The sequence below is a fragment of the Marmota flaviventris genome, chromosome 3 (genome assembly GCF_047511675.1).
Source record: "Marmota flaviventris isolate mMarFla1 chromosome 3, mMarFla1.hap1, whole genome shotgun sequence".
NCBI classification, from domain to species: domain Eukaryota; kingdom Metazoa; phylum Chordata; class Mammalia; order Rodentia; family Sciuridae; genus Marmota; species Marmota flaviventris.
In genome coordinates, this window is record NC_092500.1 from 65,632,476 (window position 1) to 65,660,054 (window position 27,579).

At 36.6% G+C, this 27,579-nt stretch overlaps 1 protein-coding gene across 3 annotated transcripts in view; it reads left to right on the forward strand.

Moving 5' to 3' along the window:
- Positions 1-27,579, forward strand: part of Tfcp2 (transcription factor CP2) — a 65,591-nt gene that overhangs the window by 17,717 nt on the left and 20,295 nt on the right. For all 3 annotated transcript variants that reach the window (XM_027949979.2, XM_027949977.3, XM_027949978.3), the window contains exons 2-4: positions 22,515-22,666; positions 23,227-23,303; positions 24,578-24,683. In XM_027949979.2, the coding sequence (XP_027805780.1) occupies positions 22,515-22,666; positions 23,227-23,303; positions 24,578-24,683 (335 nt within the window). The remainder of the gene's footprint in view (positions 1-22,514; positions 22,667-23,226; positions 23,304-24,577; positions 24,684-27,579) is intronic.

Below are 27,579 nucleotides of genomic sequence, written 5' to 3' on the forward strand. Positions count from 1 at the left end.
ATAACCAGGACCATTATCTGTTTTTAACTGTTTTGGAACACCCACAGCAGCAAAACTTTGTAAGCAATGAGCTATAATATCTTTAGTTTTTTCTCTGGCATGAAGGGAGCCCATCAAAAATCCGGAAGAAGTATCAACTGTAACATGCAAATATTTTAATTTTCAAATTCTGGCAAATGTGTGACGTCCATCTGCCAAATATGGTTAGGTATCAGTCCTCTAGGATTGACTCCAAGATTAACTTGTGGTAAAAAAGTCACACAATTTTGACATTGTTTTATTATATGTCTGGCTTGTTCCTTAGTTATTTTAAAACGCTTTTGTAAAGTATTAGCATTGACATGGAACCTTTTATGAAAATTTGTAGCTTCTTCTAGTGTAGAGAAAATATGTATGTATGTCATGTGTAGTTTTATCTGCTAAATCATTGCCCAAACTAAGGGCTCCAGGCAATCCTGTATGTGCCCTGATATGTCCTATAAAGAATGGATCTTTTCTGTCCCAGATTAGACTTTGTATAGTGGAAAACAAAGAGAAAACAGTAGAGGAAGGGGAAATCCTACCAGCATCTTCAAGGGATACTATTGCATTAACTATATACTGACTATCAGAAAATAAATTAAATACAGAATCTTTAAACATCACAAAAGCTTGTAATACTGCATTAAGCTCTACCTTTTGAGCTGATTGTTTGGGTACTAAAAATGTAAAAGTTTGATCAGGGGTAACTACTGCTGCTGTACCATTATTTGACCCATCAGTGAATACATTTGGAGCATTCATGATAGGTGTTTTTCTTGTCATTTTTGGAAAAACTACAGGATGCGAAGACCAAAAAGACAATAAAGGATTAGATGGTAAGTGATTATCAAATGAAACATTAGATTTACACATGATTATTGCCCAAGTATTCAACTCATTAGCTAGCTCATCAATTTGATCCATAGTATATGGAGTAATGATTTTATTGGGAGAAATTCCAAACACTCCCTTTGCTGCTTTTATTCCTTTGAGTATTAATTGTCCTACAGCCTCAGGATACCTAGTAAGAATATGTTAGGAGAATAAGATAAATGTATCCACAATAATGGACCTTCTTGCCAAAATAGGAATATTTTTTTTGTTGGTAGTACAATAAATAATAAAGGCAAACATATCAATTCTATCCAAATGCATATTTTCCATATATGTTTCAATAATTTTTAATGCCTTTCTTGCTTCAGGCGTTAACATTCGGGGTGAATTTGGATCAGATGGACCTTTTAGGATATCAAATAAAGGTCCCAACTCTCTTGTTGGTATGCCTAGATAAGGCCTTATCCAATTTATGTCTCCCAATAACTTTTGGAAGTCATTAAGTGATTTGAGTTGATCTACTCGTATTTGAATTTTTGGTGGACGGTCCATGGTTGAGGATAATAGAACTCCTAAATAATTAATTGGAAGATTTAATTGTTCTTTATCTATTGCTATCTCTAGATTATAATTTTTAATAAATTTGTAAGTGTGGCATAACATTCTAGCAATGTGTTTTTATCTTTATGTGCTAATAATACATCATCCATATAGTGAAATATTTGTAGTTCAGGATTTTGATTTCTAAGTGGCTGGATTGCTTTGTTAACATAAATTTGACACATAGTTGGCCTGTTAGCTATCCCTTGAGGGAATACTTTCCATTCATATCTCTGATCAGGACCTTCACGATTCAGTGCAGGGATAGTAAATGCAAAACGTGGACTATCCTCAGGATGAATTGGAATTGAAAAAAAAAAAAACAATCTTTAATATCTATAGCTAAAACATACTAGGTTTTTGGCAAAGCAGACAATTGGGGAATCCCCGATTGAGCAGGTCCCATAATAACCATCTCATTATTAATGGCTCTTAAATCTTGCAGTAATCTCCATTTACCAGATTTCTTTTTGATGACAAAAATGGGAGTATTATAGGGAGATACAGAAGGTTGTATATGTCCCTCTGCTAACTGTTGTTTGACCAGGTCATGGGCTGCTTGTATCTTTTCTTTAGTCAGGGGCCACTGAGGAACCCATACTGGTCTTTCTGATTTCCAAGTAATTTTGATTGTCTCAGTGGCCCCTTCTGAAAACCCAATCCATGTCTATTTATTCCTTGATCTATTTGAATTGGTGCTGCTATACCTTGTTCTTATTCTCCTAATCTTTTTTCTTTCCTGAAACCTTGTTTAGCCCTAATAGTGGGCGCATTTGGATTGATGTTATTTGTTAATGTCAAACCTAATTGATCTAGGACATCTCGTCCCCATAAATTTATAGTAAGATGATCCAATACATATGGCTGTATAGTTCCTTCACATCCTTCAGGATCCTTCCAATCTAATACCATTGCACTTCTATGGGGATTAGTCGCCACTCCTAGGCCTTGAAGCGTTTGAGTGGCTTGTTGTAATGGCCAGTGTTTTGGCCATTCTTGACGAGATATGATGCTAAGGTCTGCACCTGTGTCAAGTAGCCCATTAAATTCATGTCCTTGAATATTTAGTTTTAGCATTGGGAGAGAATCTAAATTTAAAGACAGCATAGCCCAATCTACACCTGTGGAGCCTAATCCTTTGGAACCTCTTTCTACAGTACGACTGGAAAATTTATCATGCAGGCTGGGTATTATGAATAAACTGTGCTATTCTATCTCCTGGTGAAATTACTGATATACCTCTTGGAGAACTAGCTATAATTTTTATTTCACCTTCATAATCAGGATCAATTACCCCAGGACTTATCATAAGTCCTTTTAGTGTAGAAGAACTGTGTCCCAATAGTAAGCCTACTGTTTCTTGGGGAAGAGGTCCTTTTACTCCTGTGGGAATGATTTGAACTCCCATCTCTGGAGTTAGTACTGCTCTGGCGGAGGCGCAGATGTCCAACCCTGCACACTCTCTGGTTTGTCTGATGAGGGATTTAATGGATAATGTGTCCTGGGCACTACCCTGATGGTGTTGCTGGGTTCCTCCATTGCCCCGTATATTTGTGGTTGTGGGCCCCGGAGCATTGGGCCCCCCTGTCCGTTTTTTGGCAATGGAGCCCGATGCTTTTCTCCACGATATCGTGGGTAAACACCTGGTCCTTGTCTGATTTTTGATAACGGAGTACCTTTGAGAATGGCATTCATTAGCCCAATGTCTGCCTTTATGGCATCGTGGGAAAATACCCCGTATTCTACTCCTTTGATACCTAGTTTTGTTAAACCCTCCTCCTATGGGGCAATTCCTTTTAAAATGTCCTGTTTGTACACAATTATAGCATGTTTTTGGCCTGGCATCTAAAGCCTGTTGTACTGCAGCTGCCAAGACTTGCCCTTGTTCATTAATATCTCTACATAATTTTATATATGTGTTTAAATCTTCATGTTTCCATGGTCTAATGACCTCTCTTCAGCAACGATTTGCTTGCTCATAATCCAGTTGTTTTATTAATGGCATTGCTTGTTCTGTATCCCAAAAAACTCTGGCAGCTGTTTGAATAAGCCTATCTACAAATTCAGCGTAAGGTTCATTAGCTCTCTGTATTACCATAGATAATTGATCTTGTAAATCTCCATGTCCTTGTAAAGTCTTCCATGCCTTAACTGCGTCTGCAGCAATTTGTGCATATATAGCAGGATCATATTCAATTTGTTGTCGTTGACCCTCATAAGGTCCTTTTCCTAACAACATATCTAGATTTCTTTGAGGGTAACCAGCTGCTGCATTTCGCCTAGCTGTCTCCGTGCAAAATTCCTCATTGGCAACCTTCCATAACAAATATTGTCCTCCATTTAGCACAGATTTACACATGCTAGTCCAGTCTGCTTGCGTCATGTCCAAGTTGGTAATGGATTTGACCATGCTTACAGTGAAGGGTGCTTGGGGACCATAGGTTGTTACAGCCTCCTTTAACTGCTTCACTGTTTTGAAATCTAAAGCACGGTGAATTCGCTGCCCTCCTGTCTGCTCAAGTACAGGGCATGCTAATCTTTGAGGTCCTGTCTCAGGATCCCATTTATCAACTACAGGGGTTGAGGGCCACTCGGCTGTCTCCATAGGTGGAGCTGTTGGTTGAATTACGCCCTCTGGTGATAGAACGGTGTTAGTAGCAGCCTCCTGTTGTAGCTTTTTTCCTAATAGCCCCTTTTCCTTTAAATTTTCTTCCTCTGTCTGACTAGCTCGAGAGACCTTCTCTTTTGCTTGATCTAAAATGTCTTTCTCCATGGTCTGAACCTCTAACAATTTACTAACACTCTTTCGGTTTGTTTTTTACTAATTTCTAATCTACTATAAAGATAACGTAACCCAATAAGATAACACAAACAAAACCGAAACTGAATGAAACAAAAACGGAACAAAAAATCGTTGTATCAATTTTCTCTTCCTCAGGGCCAAACAACTTCAAACCTTGAGCCAACCATTTTTCCCAGTTTGCCTGAGAAAGTTCTAGGGATAGGCAGCTTGAAACAAAAACAAAATAAATCAAAACAAGAGCACATTGTTTTTTGAAATGGTCACCCATTCTCTCGCCTTCCCTCAGGGGCGAGCAATTTCACTTACCTCCGAGCTTTAAGTGTTCCCCGTACAGGCCGCCAAATGCCGCAGTCTGGCTGGGCACAAAATCACGAGCCACTCAAGCAGGAACAAACTTTATTTCCAAAACTCCCGCGAATGTCACGCCCGCGGCCTTTTTTCAGGACACACTACACCAACAGGAAATCCCTCCTCCGGAATTCCCTCCTACCGCACTTCCCCAACCAATGGGAACTCTCTGGGAGTCCCACAGCTCGAGGTGAGGTGGATAGCAGGGGTCTAATCTCCAATTGAATGCACATCTTAACATAATCATTATCATCTCAGTGGCTTGCTGGTGTCACCTTTCAACCAAAAATGCCATGTGTCATTCCTACTTGGCTATGGCTCTCAGCAGACTTTTTATTATTTTAATGAATGAACTTAATGCAAGACCTTTCCTCTTAGCACTGCCTTCATCATGTCCTAGAGATTTTGATACATTGTATCAGTGTTCTCATTTACCTCTAAGAATTTTTTTATCTCCTCCCTGATGTCTTCTGCTATCCATTGCTCATTCAGTATTATATTAGTCTCCAGATGTTGGAGTAGCTTCTATTTTTTTATTTAATCATTGATTTCTAGTTTCATTTCATTATGATCTGATAGAATACAGCATAGTGTCTCTATTTTTTTGTATTTGCCAAGAATTGTTTGTAGCATAATATATGCTCTATTTTTTTTTTAATGGATACAATGCCTTTATTTTATTTATTTTAATTTTATGTGATGCTGAGGATCAAACCCAGTGCCTCACATGTGCCAGGTGAATGCTTTACTGCTGAGCCACAACCCCAACCCATACATGGTCTATTTTAGAGAAGAATCCATGTGCTGCAGAGAAGAAGGTATATTGGCTCTTTGGTGGATGAAATACTCTATAATAATATGTCTGTTAAGTTTAAGTCATTTATTATATTATTGAGTTCTATAGTTTCTTGTTTAGTTTTTGTTTGGAAGATGTATCTAGTGGTGAGAGAGGTATGTTAAAGTTACCCAGTATTATTGTGTTGTGATCTATTTGCTTCTTGAAATTGAGAAGGGTTTGTTTTACATACATAGATGCTCCATTGTTTGGGGCATATATATTTATTATTGTTATGTCTTCTTGATGTATATGAAATGTTCTTAAGCAGTATGAAATGTTCTTCTTTCTCTCTTTTAACTAACTTTAGTTTGAAGTCCATTTTATCTGATATTAGGATGGAAACCCCTGCTTATTTATGTGGCCCATATGAGTGATATGTTTTTTCCCATAATTTCACCTTCAGTCTGTATATGTCTTTTCCTATGAGATGAGTCTGTTGAAGGCAGCGTATTGTTGGGTCTTTTTTTTTTTAAATCCAATCCTCTATATCTTTTAATTGATGAGTTTAGGCCATTGACTTTCAGGATTATTATTGAGACATGGTCTATATTTCTTGTCATTTGGGTTTGTTTTTGGTTTTTAAGTTGAGTTGGTTTCTCCTTTGATTGCATTTTCCTTTGGTGTAGTTACTCCCTCTGCTGATTTTCATTGTTATTTTTTCATTTCTTCCTCATGAGATATTTTGCTGAGAATATTCTGTAGTGCAGGCTTTCTCATTGTAAATCTTTTAATTTTTGTTTATCTTTGAAGGCTTTTATTTCATCATCAAATACAAAGCTTAATTTTGTTGGATATAAGATTCTTGGTTGGCATTCATTTTCTTTCAGAGCTTGGTATGTGTTTTTCCAGGATCTCCTAGCTTTGATGGTCTGGGTTGAGAAATTTGAGATCTGAATTGGTTTCCACCATATGTAATATGAAACGTTTCTCTTGTGGCTTTTAAAATTCTATTCTTATTCTGTATGCTAGGCATTTTCATTGTAATGTGCCTTGGTGTGGATCTGTTTTAATTTTGTACATTTGGCATCCTGTAAGCCTCTTGTATTTGATTTTCCAATTGATTTCATGTTTGATAAATTTTCTGATTATTTCAATGAAGAGAATTTGCATTCTTTTGGTTTGTATTTCTGTGCCTTCCTCTAGCCTGATAATTCTTAGATTTGGTCTTTTTATGTTGTCTTATAATTCTTGGAGTTTCTGTTCATGGTTTCTCGCAGTCTTCACTATGTGGTCAACTTTATTTTCAAGAGTATATATTTTGTTTTTATTCCCTGAGGTTCTGTCTTCCAAATGATCTAGTCTGTTGTTGATACTTTCTATTGAATTTTTTACTTGGTTTATTGTTTCCTTCATTTTAAGGAGTTCTGTTTGGTTTATTTCAGAGTTTCAATCTCTTTCTTGAAGTAATCTTTTGCTGCCTGTATTTTCTCTCATTTCTTTGTTGGAGCAGTCAATTGTTGCCTATATTTGCTCTCTTATTTTATTCTTTGCTTCGCAGATCATTTTAATTATGTACATTCTGAACTTCTCCTCTGACATTTCATCTACTGTGCTATCTGTTATTGTATCAGCTTGGTTTGTTTCAGGCACTTTCTTCCCTTGTTTCTTCATATTGTCTGTGTGTCTTACTCTCTGGCAGTGTGGATTCAAGGTATTACAGTTTCTACCTTATATTTTGTAGTGTCCCTGCAGGTTACCAATACCTTGCCTGCAGGATCCTGGATGATGGTCTTGTAGGTACTGGCTGTTGTCACTAGATGGAAGCCAGCCAGGAAAGCCACCCTACATGTTGGTAGATGGCCCAGCTCCTACTATATGTATGCAGTTGCTCTGTTCCTCCTACCATTTTTATTCTTCATTGAAGAAAAGGTGAACCTAGGATACATTTGGGACTTGCTAATGGACATGAGGACAAGAAAAAATGATCAATCTGGGATGCCTCCAAGAATTCTAGTTGGAGCATTTTGATGGACATCTGTTGTCTTTTAGTGAGGATGGGGGTAGGCTGGGCACGTGTGGAGGAAGATCGAGAGTTCTATATTGGATCTGGTCCATTTGATGTCCCTAGAGATATTTTTTTAAAAAAGGTATTTAAGTAGGTAAATCTAGAATACTATACAATACAGAAGTCTTTACCTAGTAGACACATTTGAGAGTCACGAGAATACAGTGGCACTTAAATGTATGAGAGTTAGTGAGATCATTTGGGAGTATAGAAATAAAATAGCCAAAATCAAGTTGTGAGGTTTTGTGGAGGAGAAGGGGCTGACACAGAGAGTTGAGAAGGCTGTAGAGAAAGAAGAAAATTAGGAAAGTCTGTTCAGGCCATGGAGGAGACAGGTAAATTTAGGAGATAGCTGTGTTGAAGAGACCTGTCTCTTCAAAGCAAAAGTAAGATTAGCCCTGAGAAACGATCAGAGAGTTTCGCTGTGTGGAAGTCATTGGTGACCATAACCACTACTTTCCATAGTGTACTTCAGTTAGAGCCTGAGGAATGAATCAGGGGTGGTAGTGTAAGATGCTTAAGTATACGTAAGATTTAATAAATTAAACTGTATGTGGAGAGGCAGTTGCAAGTAAGAGGAAAATATTCTGGAACACTTCACAGAGGTTGAGGACAGCCAAGTGTTCAGTACAGATTTGATAATAATTGGTAGCAGCTTTTTCTTGACCGTTCATTTATATTTGTAACCCAGTCAGGCTTGCTGAGTAGCTTATCATAAAGATGCAGATTGCCTAACAGGCATTTTATTATTATTTTAGTCCTTTGGGGGCGGTACTGGGGGTTGAAATCGGGGGCACTTGATCAGAGCCACACCTGCAGCCCTATTTTTGTATTTTATTTAGAGACAGGGTCTCACCAAGTTGCTTAATGCCTCACTTTTGCTGAGGTTGGCTTTGAACTCCTGTCTCAGCCTCTCCAGCTGCTGGGATTACAGGTGTGTGCCACTGTGCCCAACTTATTCTAGTCATTTCTCAAAACCATGTTTTATGAGTACCTACTACCCCAGACTTTATTTTTATTTATTTATTTATTTTTTGGTGTTGGGTGTTGGGGATTGAACACCCACCCAGGGCCTCATACATGCAAGGAAGTGTTCTCCCACTGAGCTATATACACCCACCCCCACGGACCTTGTTGATGCTAGGGTGACAGAACAATAAGATCCTTGCAGGAATGGATCTTGCATTCTTATGGGGAAAACAGAAGAGACTATTAAACAGATAAGAAATTTTTTAAAAAAATATTTTTTTAGTCATAGATGGTCATAACTTTAATTATTTATTTTTATGTGGTGCTGAGGATCGAATCCAGTGCCTCACACATGCTAGGCAAGCGCTCTACCCCTGAGCCACAACCCAGCCCAGATAAGAAAATTTTGAAACAATTGTCATAAAAATATATATGGTCTACTTTAGGTAGAGTGGCCAGTAAAGGTGTCTCTGCAGAGGTGACACTTTAGTACAGACCTAAATGATGAACAAGAACCATGCAGAAATCTAGAAATTCAGCCTTCTGGGCAGGGGAATCAGCTTACCATCTTTTTTCAGGTTCAATTGTAATGTAATTAGTTAAGTGATAGTTGATTGATACTCATTCCATTAGTGTATAGAGTACAAATATCTAGAGCATTGAATGGGAACTTTGGCATTGACTTTACCTAGACTGTTGCATTAGCCTTCATCTGATCTCCCTATCTTCAGTTTGTTTTCTTTTTTTTTTAATTTTATTTTTAAAAATTTTTTTTTATTATTAGTTGTTCAAAACATTACATAGCTCTTGACATCATTTTTCATACATTTGATTCGAGTGGGTTATGAACTCCCATTTTTACTTCAGTTTGTTTTCTAAGAGGTGGCAACTTCATGAAGTAAAGTACTTTTACTATTATCTCCATTTTAAAGAGAAACAGAGAGAGACTCAGTAACTTGCTCAATCCTGGTGAAGCCAAAATTCAAACCCTTAAATCTAGTTCTAGTTATCATCATATTTTCCCTCCCAGGATTATTTCAAACAGGTGCTGTTTTTGCCAGGCATTGAATGATAAAACTTGGTTAAAATTTTCTCACTTTTTTACTGTTTCCCCATGGCCTAAAACATAAGGCACATAATGCTCATAAAATTGTGTTTTTAATCTTATTTATCACTGTACTTCCCTCTCTTTTCCTTTTTTAAGTTCTACCTGACAAACACTGGTAAACATTTTAGACCTAAAAAGTTTTGGCACACACCTATAATCCCTTCAACTCAGGAGACTGAGGCAGGAGTATTGCAAGTTCAAGGCCAGCCTCTGTAAATTAGGGAGACTCTGTCTTTGAAAAATACGAAAAAGGGATAGGGGTGTGGCTAAGTGGTAAAGCACCCCTGGGTTCAATCTCCAGTAAAAAAAAGAAAAGAAAAAGAATGAAAGAAGAAGAAGAAATAGTTTTTTTTTTTTTTTTTTGAGGCACACCATCATAAAAGAACAAGAATGGTTTCCCTAAATCACAGGAGAACAAAAACAGTTCTTGTTGCTGTTTTTCCAATTAGGTCTGACATATTACAATGATATCATATCTTTGAATACAGAAATGTATTCTACTTTGTATATCAAAATTTTATTCTACTTTGTATATCAAAATTGTCAAATTCCCTGGAAGATATAGCCCATGAATATTGTTGCAAATTGCCTTTTTTTCCCCCTAACTGTGAAGTCAGTGATTTTAGAAACTTAATAAATGAACCTAGTACTAATGATGCCACAGATGATATTTTCAATTAGCAGTGATTTAATGAGACTGGTAGGCTGGTGAGAACTAATCCTATAATGTATGGAAAAAAACTGAGAAAGGAAACCTATATCTGGCACATTTCCTGAGGTAGGGCTTTGCTAATTGAGATTTCTTTGATTAAATCTTAATGTCCTATAAGCTCTCCAGAAGTAAATTTGTTTCTTTTTTTAGTACTGGGGGTTGAACCCAGTGACATGCACATGCTAGACAAGTACCCTACTACTGCGTCACATCCCCAACCCTTTTCAGCTTCCAAAACTAAGATAGCAGATAGATTCAAATTACAAGTTTTTAGTGACTTTGCTTATAGAAGTAAATAAGTGTTAATTGGTAAGTAATTTAGCAGGGTAGAAATGTGAGGGACTCAATGACTTGAGGAGGAAAAAGGGTAAATCAGCTTCATTTTTTTGATAAACTTTGAGATGTTCATAATGAATATACATCTGGTATTTTGTAACTGATATCAAACTGATCTTATAACTCTCCTGAGGAAGCAGAATAATTTATGCTCTTGAAGCTCTTCTGAAAGTGTTTAATAACATTAATCCCAGTTTGAAATATAGAAAAAATTTCCAGAAACAGTATTCCCAGAGAAAGACAGTCAGATGACTAGCATTTCTACAGGGCAGCATAAAATTCAGCTATGGTATAGTTTTTATCTACTTCTCACTGTGTTTTAGCACCACACTCAACAGTCCATTTTTTAGGCTTGAAGTTGGAGGGGATATAGTTGAACTACTCAAGGCAGAGTTACGTAAAATATGCACTAGAAACCTGCTAGACCCTTTTGAGTTACATCGTTTTTACTATATTTTTTTTAAATAGTTCATTTATGCTCTCTTGAATCTTAGTAGAACCATAAAGACAGTGACTGGATAGGAAGAAAACAATAGGTATTTGCAGAATAATTTAGTATGATTTGTTGCTGGACAAAAAGAAACTTATTTGACAATGATGCCGGGCTTTGTAAGGGAACCTTATCTTTTTATTTTTATTTTTTGTAATTTTTGTTGTTGTTGTTGTTGTAAATGGACACAATACCATTATTATTATTTTTATGTGGTGCTGAAGATTGAACCTAGGCAGGACCTCACTTGTGCTAGGCAAGCGCTCTACCACTGAGCCACAACTCTAGCCTGGAACCTTATCTTTAATTTGTTTTTGCTATACTTCAACCACCTAAAATAGGACCCAGAACATAATAGTTGCTCAAAGACTATTTGCTGACTTATTTTTTAAAAAATAAGTTTTGAAGAGATGTCCTGATCCAGTGTCAAGTTAAGTGTACCTCAGTAGCAGTGATACATATACATAGAACTGAACAAACTCCCTCACCCTATGTGTGTTTCAGAAGACTCACTGGGGACCTCTGTAAAATCAGGTCTTGGTATAAAATGGTGTTCCTCCTAGATGACACAGAGATCAAACCTGTTACCTTGGCTTATTAAGACAGCACTGAGTAATTAAACTCACCAACCCCTTCCCTACATTCTAATTTGATTGATGTTGGATATGGACTGGAAGGGATTTTTAAAAGCTCCCCAGGTGACATTAATGTGCAGCCAAGATTGAAAGCCACTGATATTTATGTCTTCTATACACACTTGACTTTGAATTTAGTAATGCAGTATACAAATACAGCAGAAGATGAAATGAAAACATTTATTTCCAAATATTTTCTTATAGAGCAGGATTTGGATTACAATTTTTTTTTTTTTTTAGAGAGAGAGAGAGAGAGAGAGAGAGAATGAGAATTTTTTTAATATTTATTTTTCAGTTTTCGGCGGACACAACATTTTTGTTTATATGTGGTGCTGAGGATCGAACCCGGGCCGCATGCATGCCAGGCGAGCGCACTACCACTTGAGCCACATCTCCAGCCCCGGATTACCATTTTTAAGATGGTTTTTAGTACAAATATGGTGGATAGTAGATTTAATAGCATTCTTTCTTGCTTTGTAATGAGAGTTATGTTATCTGAGCTTATAAATGAGAGGGTGAGGAAGAGTCACTTTTTTTCAAAATATATATATTTTTTAGTTGTTGACAGACCTTTATTTTATTTATTAATTTATGTGCAGTGCTGAGAATCAAACCCCAGTGCCTCACACATGCTAGGCAAGCACTCTACCACTGAGCTACAACCCCAGCTCCAGGGGAAGAGTCACTTTTTAATTTTTTTTTTTTTATTTGTTCTTTTTAGATACATGAGAGTAGAGTGTATTTTGACATATTATACCTACATGTAGTATAACTTCCCATTCTTGCAGTTGTACATGATGTGGTGTTACACTGGTTGTGTATTCATATATGAACATGGGAAAGTTATGTCTGATTCATTCTGCTGTTTTTCTTGTTCCCATCCTCTCTCCCTTGAGAGTCACTTTTCTATTAAGTACTATCTTTATAAGTCTGCATGAGCTTTTGTATTTGTTTAATTATCAATTTAAGTAAATAATATCCCTGTTTGTTTTCTCCCCACAGTCCTCCCTTTTTTCCCCCACAAACTTGTATTTATGTACTGGGTCTTAATATAAAATGGCTTACCAAATGACTTTTCAAGGAGGTTTGAAAGCTGCAAAACTATAGCATGAGATTTTGGAGGGCAAGAGGTGATTGTCTTGTCATTCCCTTAATGGGGCCAGACTGATTATTATTCACAGTTATTTCTTCATTTTTTCTCACACTTTTGTTTTTTACTCAGTTGCTTATTTATTTGGATCTTGGCATATTCAAATTTTTTTTAATAGCTGATATTCTCTTTTTTTAATTTATTTTTTATTTATATATGACAGCAGAATGCATTATAATTCTTATTACACATATAGAGCACAATTTTTCATATTTCTGGTTGTATACACAGTATATTCACACCAATTCGTGTCTTTATATCTGTACTTTGGATAATAATGAACAACACATTCCACCCTCATTAATAACCCCATGCTTCCTCCTTTCCCCTCCAACTCCTCTGCCCTATCTAGAGTTCATCTATTCCTCCCATGCTCCTGCTCTCTATCCCACTGTGAATCAGCCTCCTTATATCAAAGTAAACATTCGGCATTTGTTTTTTTGGGATTGGCTCACTTCACTTAGCATTATCTTCTCTAACTCCATCCATTTACCTGCAAATGCCATGATTTTTGTTCTCTTTTATTGCTGATTAATATTCTATTGTGTATATATGCCACATTTTTTAATCCATTCATCTATTGAAGTTGGTTCCACAGTTTAGCTATTGTGAGTTGTGCTGCTATAAACATTGATGTGGTGCATCCCTCTAGTATGCTGTTTTTAAGTCCTTTGGGAATAGACCATGGAGAGGGATAGCTGGGTCAAATGGTGGTTCCATTCCCAATTTTCCAAGAAATCTCCATACTGTTTTTTTTATTGGCTGCACCAATTTGCAGTCCCATCAGCAGTATATGAGTGTACCTTTTTCTCTGGCATATTCAAATTCTTTAATATTGTTTCTCTATCTAAAGAGTAAAAATGGGTATATTTTATTGGTAATATAGTCCAAGGTTTTATAGCATTGACTTGTTCTTTTAAAAGATAATATAAGAGAGAATTTTTTAATATTTATTTTTCAGTTTTTGGTGGCCACAACATCTTTATTTTTATGTGGTGCTGAGGATCAAACCCAGCACCCCGCGCACACCAGACGAGTGCTTTACCGCTTGAGCCACATCCCCAGCCCTATCAGGAAAATTTCTAATGTGGAAATCAGAAAACACCACAAATCTGAATTGCTGTGTTTTTTTTTCTTTTTTCTTTTTTTCTGGAGAAACATTTGTTAAACATTTACCAGAATATCATTGCATAAAATTTACAATACAGTGACCCTTAGTGGACAGAAAATAGTTATTAGGGACAGAATTATCTGGATCCTCAGATACTGGAACTCATTTGGCTTATTTGCTAGAGCCCAGAGTTTGTCTTACTTGGAAAAAAATAAATAAAAGATAGTATAAGGAGTGGGTGCAGTGACTCATGCATGTAATCCTAGCAATTTAGAAGACTGAGGCAGAAGGATTGCAAGTTCATGGACATCCTGGACAATTTAGTGAGACCCTGTCTCAAAATAAGATAAAAAGGGCCGGGGATTATAGAGCACCTCGAGTTTAAACCCCAGTACTGCAAAAAATTAAAGTAAAAAGATGAAAGGTAATATAAGTAAAGCTGGGTTGTCATACTGTATTCTGAGATGGTTATATGCTTTGTTGCATGTTTTTCCTACACTAGCTTTTAGAATGTACTCCTCTTTTTTTTCTGTGTGTTTTTGTTTTTAATGGATCTACTCTAAGTCAAGTTGACTTAGTATCTTGCTTTGCATACTCACCACCACTGTTAAGTTTGTTGTAGAGCAAAGAATTCTTCAGAAACTTTGAAATTGGAGACTGTTCTGCTATCTTATTGTGTAACAAACTGCCACCAAAACTTAGTGGCTTAACCCAACACTTTGTGATTTCTTAAGAATCTGTGAGTTGATTATACAGTTCTGCTTCATTGGTGTCACCTAAGGCTACAGTCATCTGGGAACCTAGGCTGGAGCATCCAAGATGGAACACTCACAGGTCTAGTCCTAGACTCTGCTTGGACACCGATTTGGCTTGCCCCTCCTTCTAGGTAGTCTCAGGGTCCTTCTCTCTTTGTAACTGCTTTGTATAGTTGCTCCAACAGAGTAGCCAGACTTTTTACCTAGCAGTTCAGGGTTCCCAAAAGTGCAAAGGTGAAAAGATTGCTAATAATCTGCAAAGATTAGTCCCTAGGCCAGGACTAGCACAGTTATTTTTTCACATTCTGTTAAAGCAACTCACCAGATTCAGTATGAAAAGGTGACTATAAAAGGGTCTATTTGTTGTTTTTGCAGTGCTGGGAATGGAAGCCAGGGTCTTGAGCATGCTAGGCAAGGTCTCTACCACTGAGTTTCACCCCAGTCCTGAAAGGGTGTTGGAAGAATATTAAATCATTAGATGGCATTTTTGGAGACTAGCTCTCAAAGGCACATGTAACAATCTAATCATGAAATATTATGCAGTTTTAGTGGTATATAAAATATAAGGTTACATTTGAATTGCCTAGATTTTATTGATTTATTTGGTCCTGGGGATTAAACCCAGAGGCAGTTTACCACTGAACTACATCCCCAGTCCTTTTTACTTTCTTATTTTTTATTTTGAGACATGGTCTCCCTAAATTGCCTATGCTAGCTAGGCTGGCCTCTAACTTGGAATCCTCATGCCTCAGCCTCTAGAGTAGCTGGGATAACAGGCATGTGCCACTGCACCTGGCTAGATTTTATTTATTTTCAACCCCTTCCCCTCACCCAATACACATACCTTTGTTTCAGTATTTGTTCTGTTGCAGTTAAACAGGAACAATTCAGCAACTATTCAGCTGCAAATTAGGCATAAGTAAAAAGAAATTAGTGTCAGACATGGTGTCATGTGCCTGTAATCCTAGCTGCTCCAGAGGCTGAGGGTAAATAAGACCTTGCCTCAAAATAAAAAATAAAATGGAGTGGGGATATAGCCTAGTAGTAAAGCACCTCTGGGTTCAATCCCCAGTACAAAAAAAAAAAAAAAAAGAAAGAAAGAAAACAAAAGAGAGAACCAAAAAAGCTAAAGTGGTATTTGGCTTCATTAGAATCATGAGGTTTGTTTGAGTTTACAAAGTGTCACTCATAGATCTTATCTGCAAATTCTCCTGGCATATGATTCATCCAGGAGATTTTCATTCATTTAAACATATAGACATTCTTTGACATGCTCCTTATTTATTTTGGTCATTAATTTACTTTTCCTTATATTTGTTTTTTTCCCTACTCTTAAGATTATTTTTCTTGACAGAAAAGAAGAAAAACAGGAATTAAGTTGTTCTTCTGTCTTAGCTTCATGTTAATTAGTGATTACATCTAAGAATAGGTCTGTATTTACCTTACCTTTTTTGCAAGTCTCAGCACATTTTGGGCTTAAGCTCAATCTTCTTTCATATACCTTTTTATTTTTTATTTTGAGACAGGGTCTAAGTTTCCTAGGGCCTTTCTAAGTTGCTTTGAACTTCCAATCCTCCTGCCTCAGCCTCCAGATGTGTACCACTGCACGTGGCTATACCATTTCCTTTAAAAAAGTTGATTCTCTCTCTCTCTCTCTCTCTCTCTCTCTCTCACACACACACACACACACACACACATATGCACATACACACTATAGGTTCATCTAATTCTGACTTGATAATCTTTGTTTCTTTACCTCCCTTCTGTTTTCCTTCTATCTCAGATAATCTATGTGAGAGTGCCAGAATTTCATTTTTTAGAACTTCTATCTTATTGACTTTCCTTTTATTATCTCAGACCTTGGGCTGGGTTTCTATCTCTTGAGCTATTTGAATCCTATACTCTTAGGGTCCAGGGACCACAACTGGCCATGCCTCATGTTCTCCCTGCCTGTTGGACCTGTTACTTTCTTTGGTGCCTCCCACCACGTGGTTTTTTTTTTTTTTCCTGATCAGTTTCTTCTTATTCCAAATAAGTTCAGAATTATAATTCTACACATTTCTTCTACTTTCTTGTGATAGAGCAAGGCAAAATTTTAATGCCATATATTTTGACTTTTAGTTGAATGAGAGTTTTTAGTAGTAGCAATCTTTTATCATTATTTGTGATAGAGGATTTCTGCCAAGAAGATAAGCTAATTTTTGCCTTTATTAGGTAGTCAGGAAATCTCACTGGCTTCATGTTAAAACTCTGACCATACTCCTTACCAGATTTCCTCCTTGATCTAGCCTTATATCCTTCCCATAAATTTTAGGAAACCGGTCTACTTTCCTCTGTCAAATAAAATTACAATTTAGTTTAAAGATCCTTTACTTATTTATTTTCTTGAGAGAGGTGCTTTCACTGTGTTGCCCAAGCTAACCTCAAACTCCTGGGCTAAAGCAACCTTCCTTTCCTAGGCTTCCAGTTAGCTAGGGCTCCAGGTATGTGTCACAGCACCTGGCTTTAAAGATCTTTATTGGCTTCAATTTTGATTCTAACATCAGGAAATACTTAATTCCATAAGGTAGAATAAGTGTTCTCTGATGAGCTGAGCAGAAGAGGTTGGTTTTATAGGCAGAAAAATGCTGAAGAAAGCAGAAACAAGAAACTAAATAGGCTGGGGTTGTGGCTCAGCAGAAGAGCTCTCGTCTAGCACATGCGAGGCCCTGGGTTCAATCCTCAGCACCACATAAAAATAAATTAATTAATTAAATAAAGGTATTGTGTCCATCTACTAAAAAAGAAAAGAAACTAAAGTGGATTGGTAAGGCAGCAACAACAGGAAGGGAGGCAAAACAATAGGAAAATAACTGGTTACTACCCGGGTACTTTACCATCAGGTTATCTTTTTCTGTGAAAGACCTAAGGCAGAGGGAATTTCATTAATAATTCTGATTTATCAGAAGGAAAGATAAAGAGCTTAGTTTCAACTTGTGAGAGTATACCATAGCATAAGTGACTCCATGTTGATTTTTAGTTTAGACAGTTGGGGCTTAGTAAAGGAGCTTAGTCCAAAACAATGGCCTTCTATAATTTTATTTAATACCTCTCATCTTTAAGGTTGTTACTACAAATAATTTACTGGATTTTTTTTTCTTTTGAGGCTGTCCTTAGTCTCTTAAGTTCTTGCCACTTCATGCAGTAGCCGACTTAGGTATATTAGAATGTTTTTGTTTTACATGCTTTATTTTCATCATTTTGGAGAGTAAATGAAAGTTACATATAGGGTAGTTGAAGTTCATGACATCTTATTGTCCCAAGTTAGTTTCTAACCTACTTAGATGCTTATCTGCTGCTTGTCCTGTCCCTTTCCCTTTGCCAGGCTCTTTCTGGAGGAGAGCATCTTAGCAGCTGATAGGCCTGAAGGGAGAAAGTTATACTTATGATTTCGTTGAGATTGTTCAGGGGCTGCCCTATTAACTGGGCAATAGCAGTTCTTCACGGAATCCTAGTTATGTTTAGGAAAGCTCACTCTTCATATTGCTTCTGTTCCTCTTTTACTTCCACTCAAATGCTTTCCTGACATGCCTTCACTGTCAGGTGTGAATTTCCACCGGGGAGTACACATTTTTAACATATACTCAAAACAGTACAGCCAAATCAACTTATCCCTTTAACAAGTAAGCTTTTTGTAACTTTTTATTTGTTCAGAAGAGATTTGATAAGTTGTCAAGAATGCCAAAATGATCACAATGTATATAGATAGCACTGAGTATTCTGGGGAATGCAAATAAATGAAGTATAAATCCTATCAACAAATTTGCTCAGCACATAAAAGAGAACTCATCCCTTCAAATAGCATATGCCTCATTGAAATGAATTAAGTATATGAAGCAATCAGAGAATATAATAAAATTCTAAATTATACAATGGCAGCAACTACTTAGAGTGTTACCAGAGGGAATTTTCCTAATCTGTACTCAATTAATCTCTAAGAGCAGATTTTCAGAATTGGTTTTTGTTGAATGTATTTTTGTTTGGGAATAAGCAAGGGCCTAGAACTGTACTAGCTATCTTTGGGCTCCATCTCTGGGAATGTGGAATCAAATGTTATTCTTTTGTACCCCCAATAGAGTAAAAGAAATGCAATATAGCAAGAACATGAATAATTCAAATATACTTGGGTTTATAGATTCTTGAAATCTCTGATGAGGAAATGTAATCTTACGTATTTGATTTGGCTGTACTATTTTGAGTTAAGTTTAGGGATAACTTTTAGAGGTCAGTTTTAGAATTCTAGCCCTAAGTGGGACACAGTGGCACAAGACTATAATCCTAGCTACTCAGGAGGCTGAAGCAGGCAGATGGCAGGTTTGAGACCAGCCTTGGCAATTTAGTGAGATCCTGTCTTAGAATGGAATAAAATATTTAAGAAAATAATTTTAGCCCCAAGTGACATCCTTTGTTTAGCCATAAGAGGGCTCAGTGTAATCCCCATGATGCAGAAACTAGGAACTGTTGCTCTATGTTAACCTTGCTTGCCAGTGACATTTGAGATGAAAAACCAAACCAAAACCCTGTATAATCAGAGTTGAGCTGTTTCAGTTGCAAAAATGCTGCTTCCCTTCATTCCTGGTAATTTTCACTAATCTTTTAAGGAATCATCAGAGGTGATGAATTTGAGAATAATATCAGTCAAGTCTCCCAAAGACTGGTACCTGTGTTTCTCAAGATTTGTGATGTTTTGCTTTATTTTCTATACTATTTTTTGTGGAAACCATGGTAGCTTCCTGATTTTTAGAGAACTAGGACAGAGTTCTAGAAAACTCTATGCTTCTGTACTTCTACATACTCTCCAGGGAACATTTGTTTACATAACAAATTAATATGGATAGGAAGAAGGATTCCCCATTTTCTCCGCTCTTAACTCTACCCACATGAGCAAAACACATACATGTTCAGGCCTAAGAAGAGGAAAGCACCTTTTGTGTTTACGGTCTTAATAATAATAATAAGAAGAATAAGAATAATAATTTTTAGCAACTAGAAACTATTTCATAAAGTCTGATTTGTATTTAGGCTACCTGGATTCAACTAATAACATACATCCTTGCTATTTAAACATCATTGGAAAGAAATTTTTAGAGTTCATGCCATTAAATTTGTACAATCATGCATGTGTACACTAGGCCAGTAATAAGAACATTGGCTGCTTGTTTTGTTTTCCAATGAGAATTTTAATGTTGTCTTTAAGATTCATGCCAGGCCTGGTGGCACACACCTGTAACCTCAGCAACTTAGGAGGCAGGAGGATCATGAATTCAAAGCCAGCCTCTGCAACTTAGTGAGGCCCTAAACAACAGAGCAGGACCCTGTCTCAAAATAGAATGTAAAAAGGGGTGGAGATGTGGCTCAGTGGTTAAGCATCCCTGTTTTTAATCCCTAGTACCAAAAAAAAAAAAAAAAAAAAAAAGATTCACAAGTATAGTCCACTTTCTAGGTAAGCAGGCTACCAAGGAGCTACACCCATAGCCTTGAATATGGTCAACTTTCTGTCAATATGTTTTTTGCCTGCCTACAATCACACTATAATCTAATGTACTAGGGAATTGGTGTATACTGCTGAGGGATATAAGTACATAAAAGGAATTGTTTTTTCCTCTGTTCATGTAAAAAATTGATTTTACTTTCTATATAATATAATGTTTATAGATAAGGTTTGTGTTTATTTCCTTGTGAATGTGGAGAATGTTAACAAGAATTACTAGATTTCTAACTTTTAACCTTTTGGAGGAATCTTTTTAAATTTTTTTTATTATTATTTTTTGCATTACAATTCTTAACACACCTTTATACCACAATTTATCATATCTCTGATTGTATATAAGGTATGTTGACACCAAATTCACATCTTCATACATGTATTTCGTGTAATGATGAGGGTTTTGGAGGAATCTTAATTGTTTATTTTATTTCATGTATCCTGTTCCCTGTCTTTTGTATCCAGAAGTACCAGAAGTACTCTGTGGCCTATCAATATTTTCTTTCTTTCCTTTTTTTTAAAAACTTCTAATTATAGAAAAATTTAAAAAATATACAAAGTCACCAGAGCAATGTGATGATCCCATTTTATATCCATTTCTCTGTGTTTGTTTGTTTGTTTACAGTACCAGGATGGAACCCAGTAGTGTTCTACCACTGAGCTACATCCCCAACCCTTTTTGTTTTTTTGAGACAGAGTCTTGCTAGATTACTGAGGCTGTCCTTGAACTTGTGATCCTCCTGCCATGGCCTCCTAAATCACTGAGGTTACTGGAATAAAGAATAAAGAAAAGAGGAGCTGTGGTTGTAGCTCAGTGATAGAGCACTCACTTCGAATGTGTGAGGCCTTGGGTTCGATCCTTAGCACACATAAAAATAAAATATATAAAATAAAGGCATTGTGTTCACATACAACTAAAAAAAATAATATTAAAGAAAAGAGGTTTATTTAGCACACAGTTCTATTTGTTCTTGACATAAAATGCAGTTCCCACTTTGTAGATGAAGGAATGAAGATTCAAGGAAGCTGGCTTATGATTTGCCTAAGTTTTCCGGGACTGAAATTTACAGTTTCTGACCTAATCCAGTACTCTTATCCCAGCACCTGAGAATGCCTAGCATACTAGAGTTCATTGAATTTCTTTGGTATATCTTTTGTTTGCAAGTTTAGGAAACCTGATAGATATAAGAAGCTTTTTTTTGGTGGAGATAGCTAGTAGGGACATCTCAGTATTAGTTTTATTCCACATAAAGTTAGATCACTTTGAAATATGTACTAGTAATTGATTTGCTCTTTTTATGTGGCTTCTAAAGAATTATAAAAATTACTTTAGTCCTTATAGTAGATCAGCTAATGTGGTTATAAAGTTACTGTAGTTGCCTTTGTGAAGGCAAATACAGTACTGAGTATATTAGTCCATTTTGAGTTGCTTTAACAAAATACCTAATGCTGGGTGAAGAATAAAGAAATGAGGTTTATGTAGTACACACTTCTAGAGATTCAAGAGCATGGCACTGATATATGGCTTTGGTGAGGGCCACTTGGCAGATGACATCAGAATGTGTCAGAGTGATAGAAATACACTTAGATTTGTTGTTTTTTAAGAGACAGGGTTCCTCTATATTGCCCAGGCCTGCCCTGAACTCCTGGGCTTTAGTGAGCCTTCAGCCTTGGCCTCCAGAGAACTGGAATTACAGGTGTTTGCAGCTATGCCTGGTGAGAAATGTACCTAATAAAGATATTCAAGGGAGATGCCAAGCACCCTTATAACAACCCATTCTCTCAGGTACTAATGCAGTCCCAAGAGACCTGCATTCATCCCTTTTGAGAGGGGTGCCCCATTACCTAATTACCTTCCAGTAGGCGTCACCTCTTAAAGGTTTTACTACCTCAGCATTGCCACACTGAGGACCAAGCTTCCAGCTCAAAACCTTTAGGGACATACTAAAACCATATCCAAAGCACATCCCTGAGTGTCCTAAATTTACATTTTGGAATTCTGCATATAATTTTCAGAGCCCTTAGGACCCTCTGACAATGATTCCTAGAAATTCTGTCTTTGGGTGGTTTTAGTAGCGGATGTCTGTCATCACTTACATTGTTGTGGTCAAGGGCTATTACAGCAGGTAATCTGAACTGAATGGTTGGGATGAAACTGTACCAAAGAAAGGAATGTTTATGACTTTTCCAAAGCAAATTGGAGTTAAATTTTTTGGACCGTAAATCTGCTTTTGCCTCATTGTCTGATATTAGTGTATTGTTTGTTTTATTTTAGTGATGTCCTTGCATTGCCCATTTTTAAGCAAGAAGAGTCAAGTTTGCCTCCTGATAACGAGAATGAAATCCTACCTTTTCAATATGTGCTTTGTGCTGCCACCTCTCCAGCAGTGAAACTTCATGATGAAACTCTGACCTATCTCAATCAAGGTTAGATGCTTCCTCAACCATTCATATTAGCGCAGACCTGCTGAATACATGTTATTTTATTAGAAACATTTTTAATGTAAAATTTAGATATTTCTAGAGTGTCTTTGTCATATTAGAAGCTTTGCTTAAGAGATTTGAGTTTTAATGTCACATTTGATATATATGACTGGCTCCTTTTGTCTACCTGTCTGTTTTTAGTTCCCAGCTCTCTCTTTCTAATCCATGTTCTAATCCATGTCCCCACTGGTTACTATCTGAGAAGTATTATCCTATCCAACTCTACTATTTGCCAGTTATGTGGCCTTGGATGAGTTGCTTAAACTCTTCCAGTTTTAATTTCCATATCTGTAAAAGTGAGATTGATAATGCCTTAGAAAGTTATATAAATTACATGAAAAATTATGTGAAAGTGCTTACCACAGTGCCTAGCATCTAGTAAAGCCTTAGATTGTCACTGATTCTTATGTTACCTGTGTATACAGCCAACTGAATTTTATCCTTTCTGAACCTAGATAAGTTTATTTGTGATAAGTACCCTATGTAATTATTTTTTTTTCTAGGGCAGTCTTATGAAATTCGAATGCTAGACAATAGGAAACTTGGAGAACTTCCAGAAATTAATGGCAAGTTGGTGAAGGTAAAAGAAAAGGAGTAAATCATTCTTCTGTACAATATGCTTTTACTGACCCTTTTTGATTGATTTTTTTCTTTCTTTCTTTCTTTCTTTTTTTTTTTTTTTTTGTCTAATATTCTTTTGTTTTCATTAAGAGTTTAATGGTTTATCTTATCGGTTACAATTGGCTGGAGGAGTGTGAAGCTAGTGTATTTTTTCTTTGGAGTCAGATTAAGCTCCCCCTCTTCACATGGTTTTTTTTCAGAGATGCAGAAGGCTTACTAGTTCATGTCCAGGGTAGTCCCGTGGCTCAGTGAAGTTCTTTTGGGTGGAGTAAAGTAACCTCCTTGACTGTGTGTGTGTGTGTGTGTGTGTGTGTGTGTGTGTGTGTGCGTGCTTGCGTGTGCTGCTAGGGATTGAACCCAGGGTACTTTACCACTGAGCTACAAGGTCTTGCTAAGTTGTGATCAATTGGCCTCAAACTTGTGATCCTCCTGCTTCAGCCTCTCAAGTTACTGGGATTACAGGCCTGCACTACCTCTTCTGGCTTCTCCTTGTGATCTTTAGATAAACTTCAGTGGCTCTTTGGATACTTGGTCCTTATAGCAAGGAAAACAGAAACTGCTATTTATGAATAGTTGTTCTTTTTGTCTAGACTGACAGTAAGGATTTTGAGAAATCATAACACAATTGGGACAAAGGACTTTTATGAGCAGCTGTAAAAGTGGTGGTAGGGACTAAAAGGCACCTCCACAAGGGAAGTGTAACAAAAGAAAAGTTGATGGAAATGGGCTGTACCAACCCTAAGTGTTTTCAGGTTATATCTGGTTAGCAAGCAGGGAATGTGATGAGTTTTTCATATATACCTGAAGAACTGAGCCAGATATTATGTAGTGTAAGAGTAGAAGCATATAGAAATGCTTCACATAGGAGTCCTAACAGTTAACTACAAAGACTATATGTGGGCTGGGGTTGTGGCTCAGCAGTAGAGAACTTACCTAGCACATGTGGAGGCCCTGGGTTCAATCCTCAGCACCATATAAAAATAAGTAAGTAAAATAAAGGTATTGTGTCCAATTATGACTAAAAAATAAATACTTAAAAAAGATTATATGTGAGAAATTATAAAATTTATCCTGACACAGAACTTGGTATCTGGCACAGGTTTTAGAGGGAAATAATCTTAAGAAAACTTTAGATTTTGTCTAAAAACCCAATTAGCAATGACTCAACTAGTTTTCCTTTGTCAGCGCTGATTTTCAAGACAGCCTGTTAACTGGTTTTGTTGTTCCTTTTAGAGTATATTCCGCGTAGTGTTCCATGACAGAAGGCTACAGTACACTGAACATCAGCAGTTGGAGGGCTGGCGGTGGAACCGACCTGGTGATAGAATTCTTGATATAGGTGAGTTAAGAGAAATGCCTTTAAGGATGGACTGAGAATTGTTTTCTTTAGCTGACATTTACATTAATTCATATGCTTCAGAGGCTCAGTTAGCATGAGCCTTGAAGTGGTTATTTACTAAACACAAAAAATTATTTGTATGATGGTATCAAAATTGAAATTGGAAGTATAAACATTTCACTTTTGTAGCAATTGCATCCATGACTTCAGGGTGGTTTTGTTTTGTTTTTAAACTGTGGGAAAATATGATAACATGTAATATTATAATGTATTATATAAAATTTATCTTTTTAGCTATTTTTAGCTGTACAATTCAGTATTAAATACATTTACTTTATTGTGCCACCATCACCACCATCCATCATCTCCAGGACTTTTTTCATCTTGCAAAACTGAAATTCTGTACTCATTAAACAATAATCACCCCTCTCCTTCCTAGCCCCTGTGTCCTCTATTTTGCTGTCTCTATGAATCTATGAATGGATTACTGTAGATACCTCATGTAAATAAAATCATACAATATTTATCCCTTTGTGACTGAGTTCTTTTACTTAGCATAGTGTTTCCTCCATGTTAGAATTTCTTTCCTTTTTTTTTTTTTGTGTTGTGTGTGTACATGCATATATGTGTATGGTATTGGGGATCAAACCCAGGGCCTTGTACGTTTAGAATTTCTTCCCTTTTTAAGGCTAAGTAATATTTCATTATATTTATATACTACATATATACTACATTTTGTTTATCTATTCATCTGTTGATGAACACTTTTTAGCTATTGTGAATAATGCTACTGTGTACCTGGATGTACAAATATTTGAGTCTCAGGTTTCATTTCTTTGGGGTATATACCCAGAAGTGGGATTGCTGGATCACAGAATTAAATTCTAATTTTTTTGAGGAAGAACTATTTTCTACAGTGGCTGCACATTTTACATTCCCACTGGTAGCGCTCAAAGGTTCCAATACTTAATGTGTGTTTGTGTGTGTATGTGTATCTGTGTCTATGTGGTATTAGAAATCAAACCCAGGGCCATATAAATGTCAGGCAAGCACTATACCATTGAGCTACAGCCCCAACCTATGAAATTTTTTTTTTTTGAGAGAGAGAGAGAGAATTTTTTAATATTTATTTTTTAGTTTTCAGTGGACACAACATCTTTATTTTTATGTGGTGCTCAAGATCGAACCCAGCGCCCTGTGCATGCCAGGAGATCATGTTACCGCTTGAGCCACATCCCTAGCCCTCAATTTTTTTTTAAAATAGCTATTGTAATGGGTGTAAAGTGATATCTCATTGTGGTTTTGATTAAATTTTCCTTAATAATTAGTGATGTTGAGCATCTTTTCATAAGCTTACTGGCCCTTTGAATAGCATTGTGTGTGGTGTGGGTGCTACTGGGGATTGAACATTGGGGCACTCTATCATGAGCTATACCCTCAGCCCTTTTTAATTTTTTTTATTTTGATATAGGCTCTAAGTTGCTGAGGCTGGCCTTGAACTTGCAATCTTTTTGCCTCAGCCTCCTGAGTTTCTGGGATTATAGGCATGCACCATTGCCCCCAGCAGTTGGTTAATATTTTCTATTGGTAGATATAGTTGTTAAGCAAGCTTAAGAACTACTGATTTTACCTGAGAAATCAGTGGTTCTCAAACAGTTATCCTGAGATTTGTTTGAGAAATTGACCTCAGATGAATCCAAAACAACTAATATTGTGGAATGGGATCTATTTGATGATTTCTTGTTTGAATCATTGATGCCAAAACAGGAGTTTAGTTATAGCATGGGGTTGATAATAAGTAATATCACCTAACCTTCTCTCTCCAGTTTGAATATTAATAGGAAAAGTCAGGGAATGATATTTGAATATACACCAAGTGGAATACAAAGTAAGGTTCTACTAAAATCCATTAAAAATTTTCCCTCTTTTTTTTTTTTAACTTTATTTTAATTTATTTTTTAATTGTAGTTGGACACAATACCTTTATTTTATTTATTTATTTTTATGTAGTGCTGAGGATCAAACCCAGTGCCTTGCACATGCTGTGTTAGCATTCTACCACTGAGCCACAACCCCAGCCCCCAATTTTTTTCTTCTTGAGCATATTTGTCACTGTGTTATAGGATTACCTGGTGACTTGGTAAGTCAGCATCAATCTTTGTTAAATTTTTCATGCTTCTGTCTGTGATATAACACTTTCTGCCTTTGTACAGGCACTGCTACACCTGTCTAGTAATCCTCTCAATGTGCTTCCAGCAGTAACACAAATCTTCAGACTATAAATAAAACTCATCATAAATTACAGTTTTTGTGATAGTAGAGCTGGTATATAGACCTAACTTATTTTCAAATATAATTTTAGCAAATTAAAAGAAAACTGTCTTAAAATTGCCTGATTTCAAAGACTTGGTCAAATGGAAGAAAGGTACTCAAAAGGAGAATACTTCAGTCAATGTTAACTTTTATTTTCTTCAGTGTTGGGGATTGTATCCAGGGCCTTGTGTATGTTAGGGAAATGCTCTACCACTAAGCTCTACCCCTAGCTCCCAGTTTTAACATTAATCAAATTTTACATTGGCAATAAAGAGATTATGGATTTTAGGGCTGGGGATGTAGCTCAAGCGGTAGCGCGCTCGCCTGGCATGCATGCGGCCCGGGTTCGATTCTCAGCACCACATACAAAGATGTTGTGTCCGCCGAAACTAAAAAAAATAATAAATAAATATTAAAAAATTTTAAAAAGAGAGATTATGGATTTTATATCCCCCATATTTTAGTAACTAGGGATGAGGGATGTAAGAATGAGTGCTTTCTTACATAAATCTGAGCAGTCTTGGGTGTGATGGCACATGACTTATTCCAGCTACCTGGGAGGCTTAAACCAGAAGATCACTTG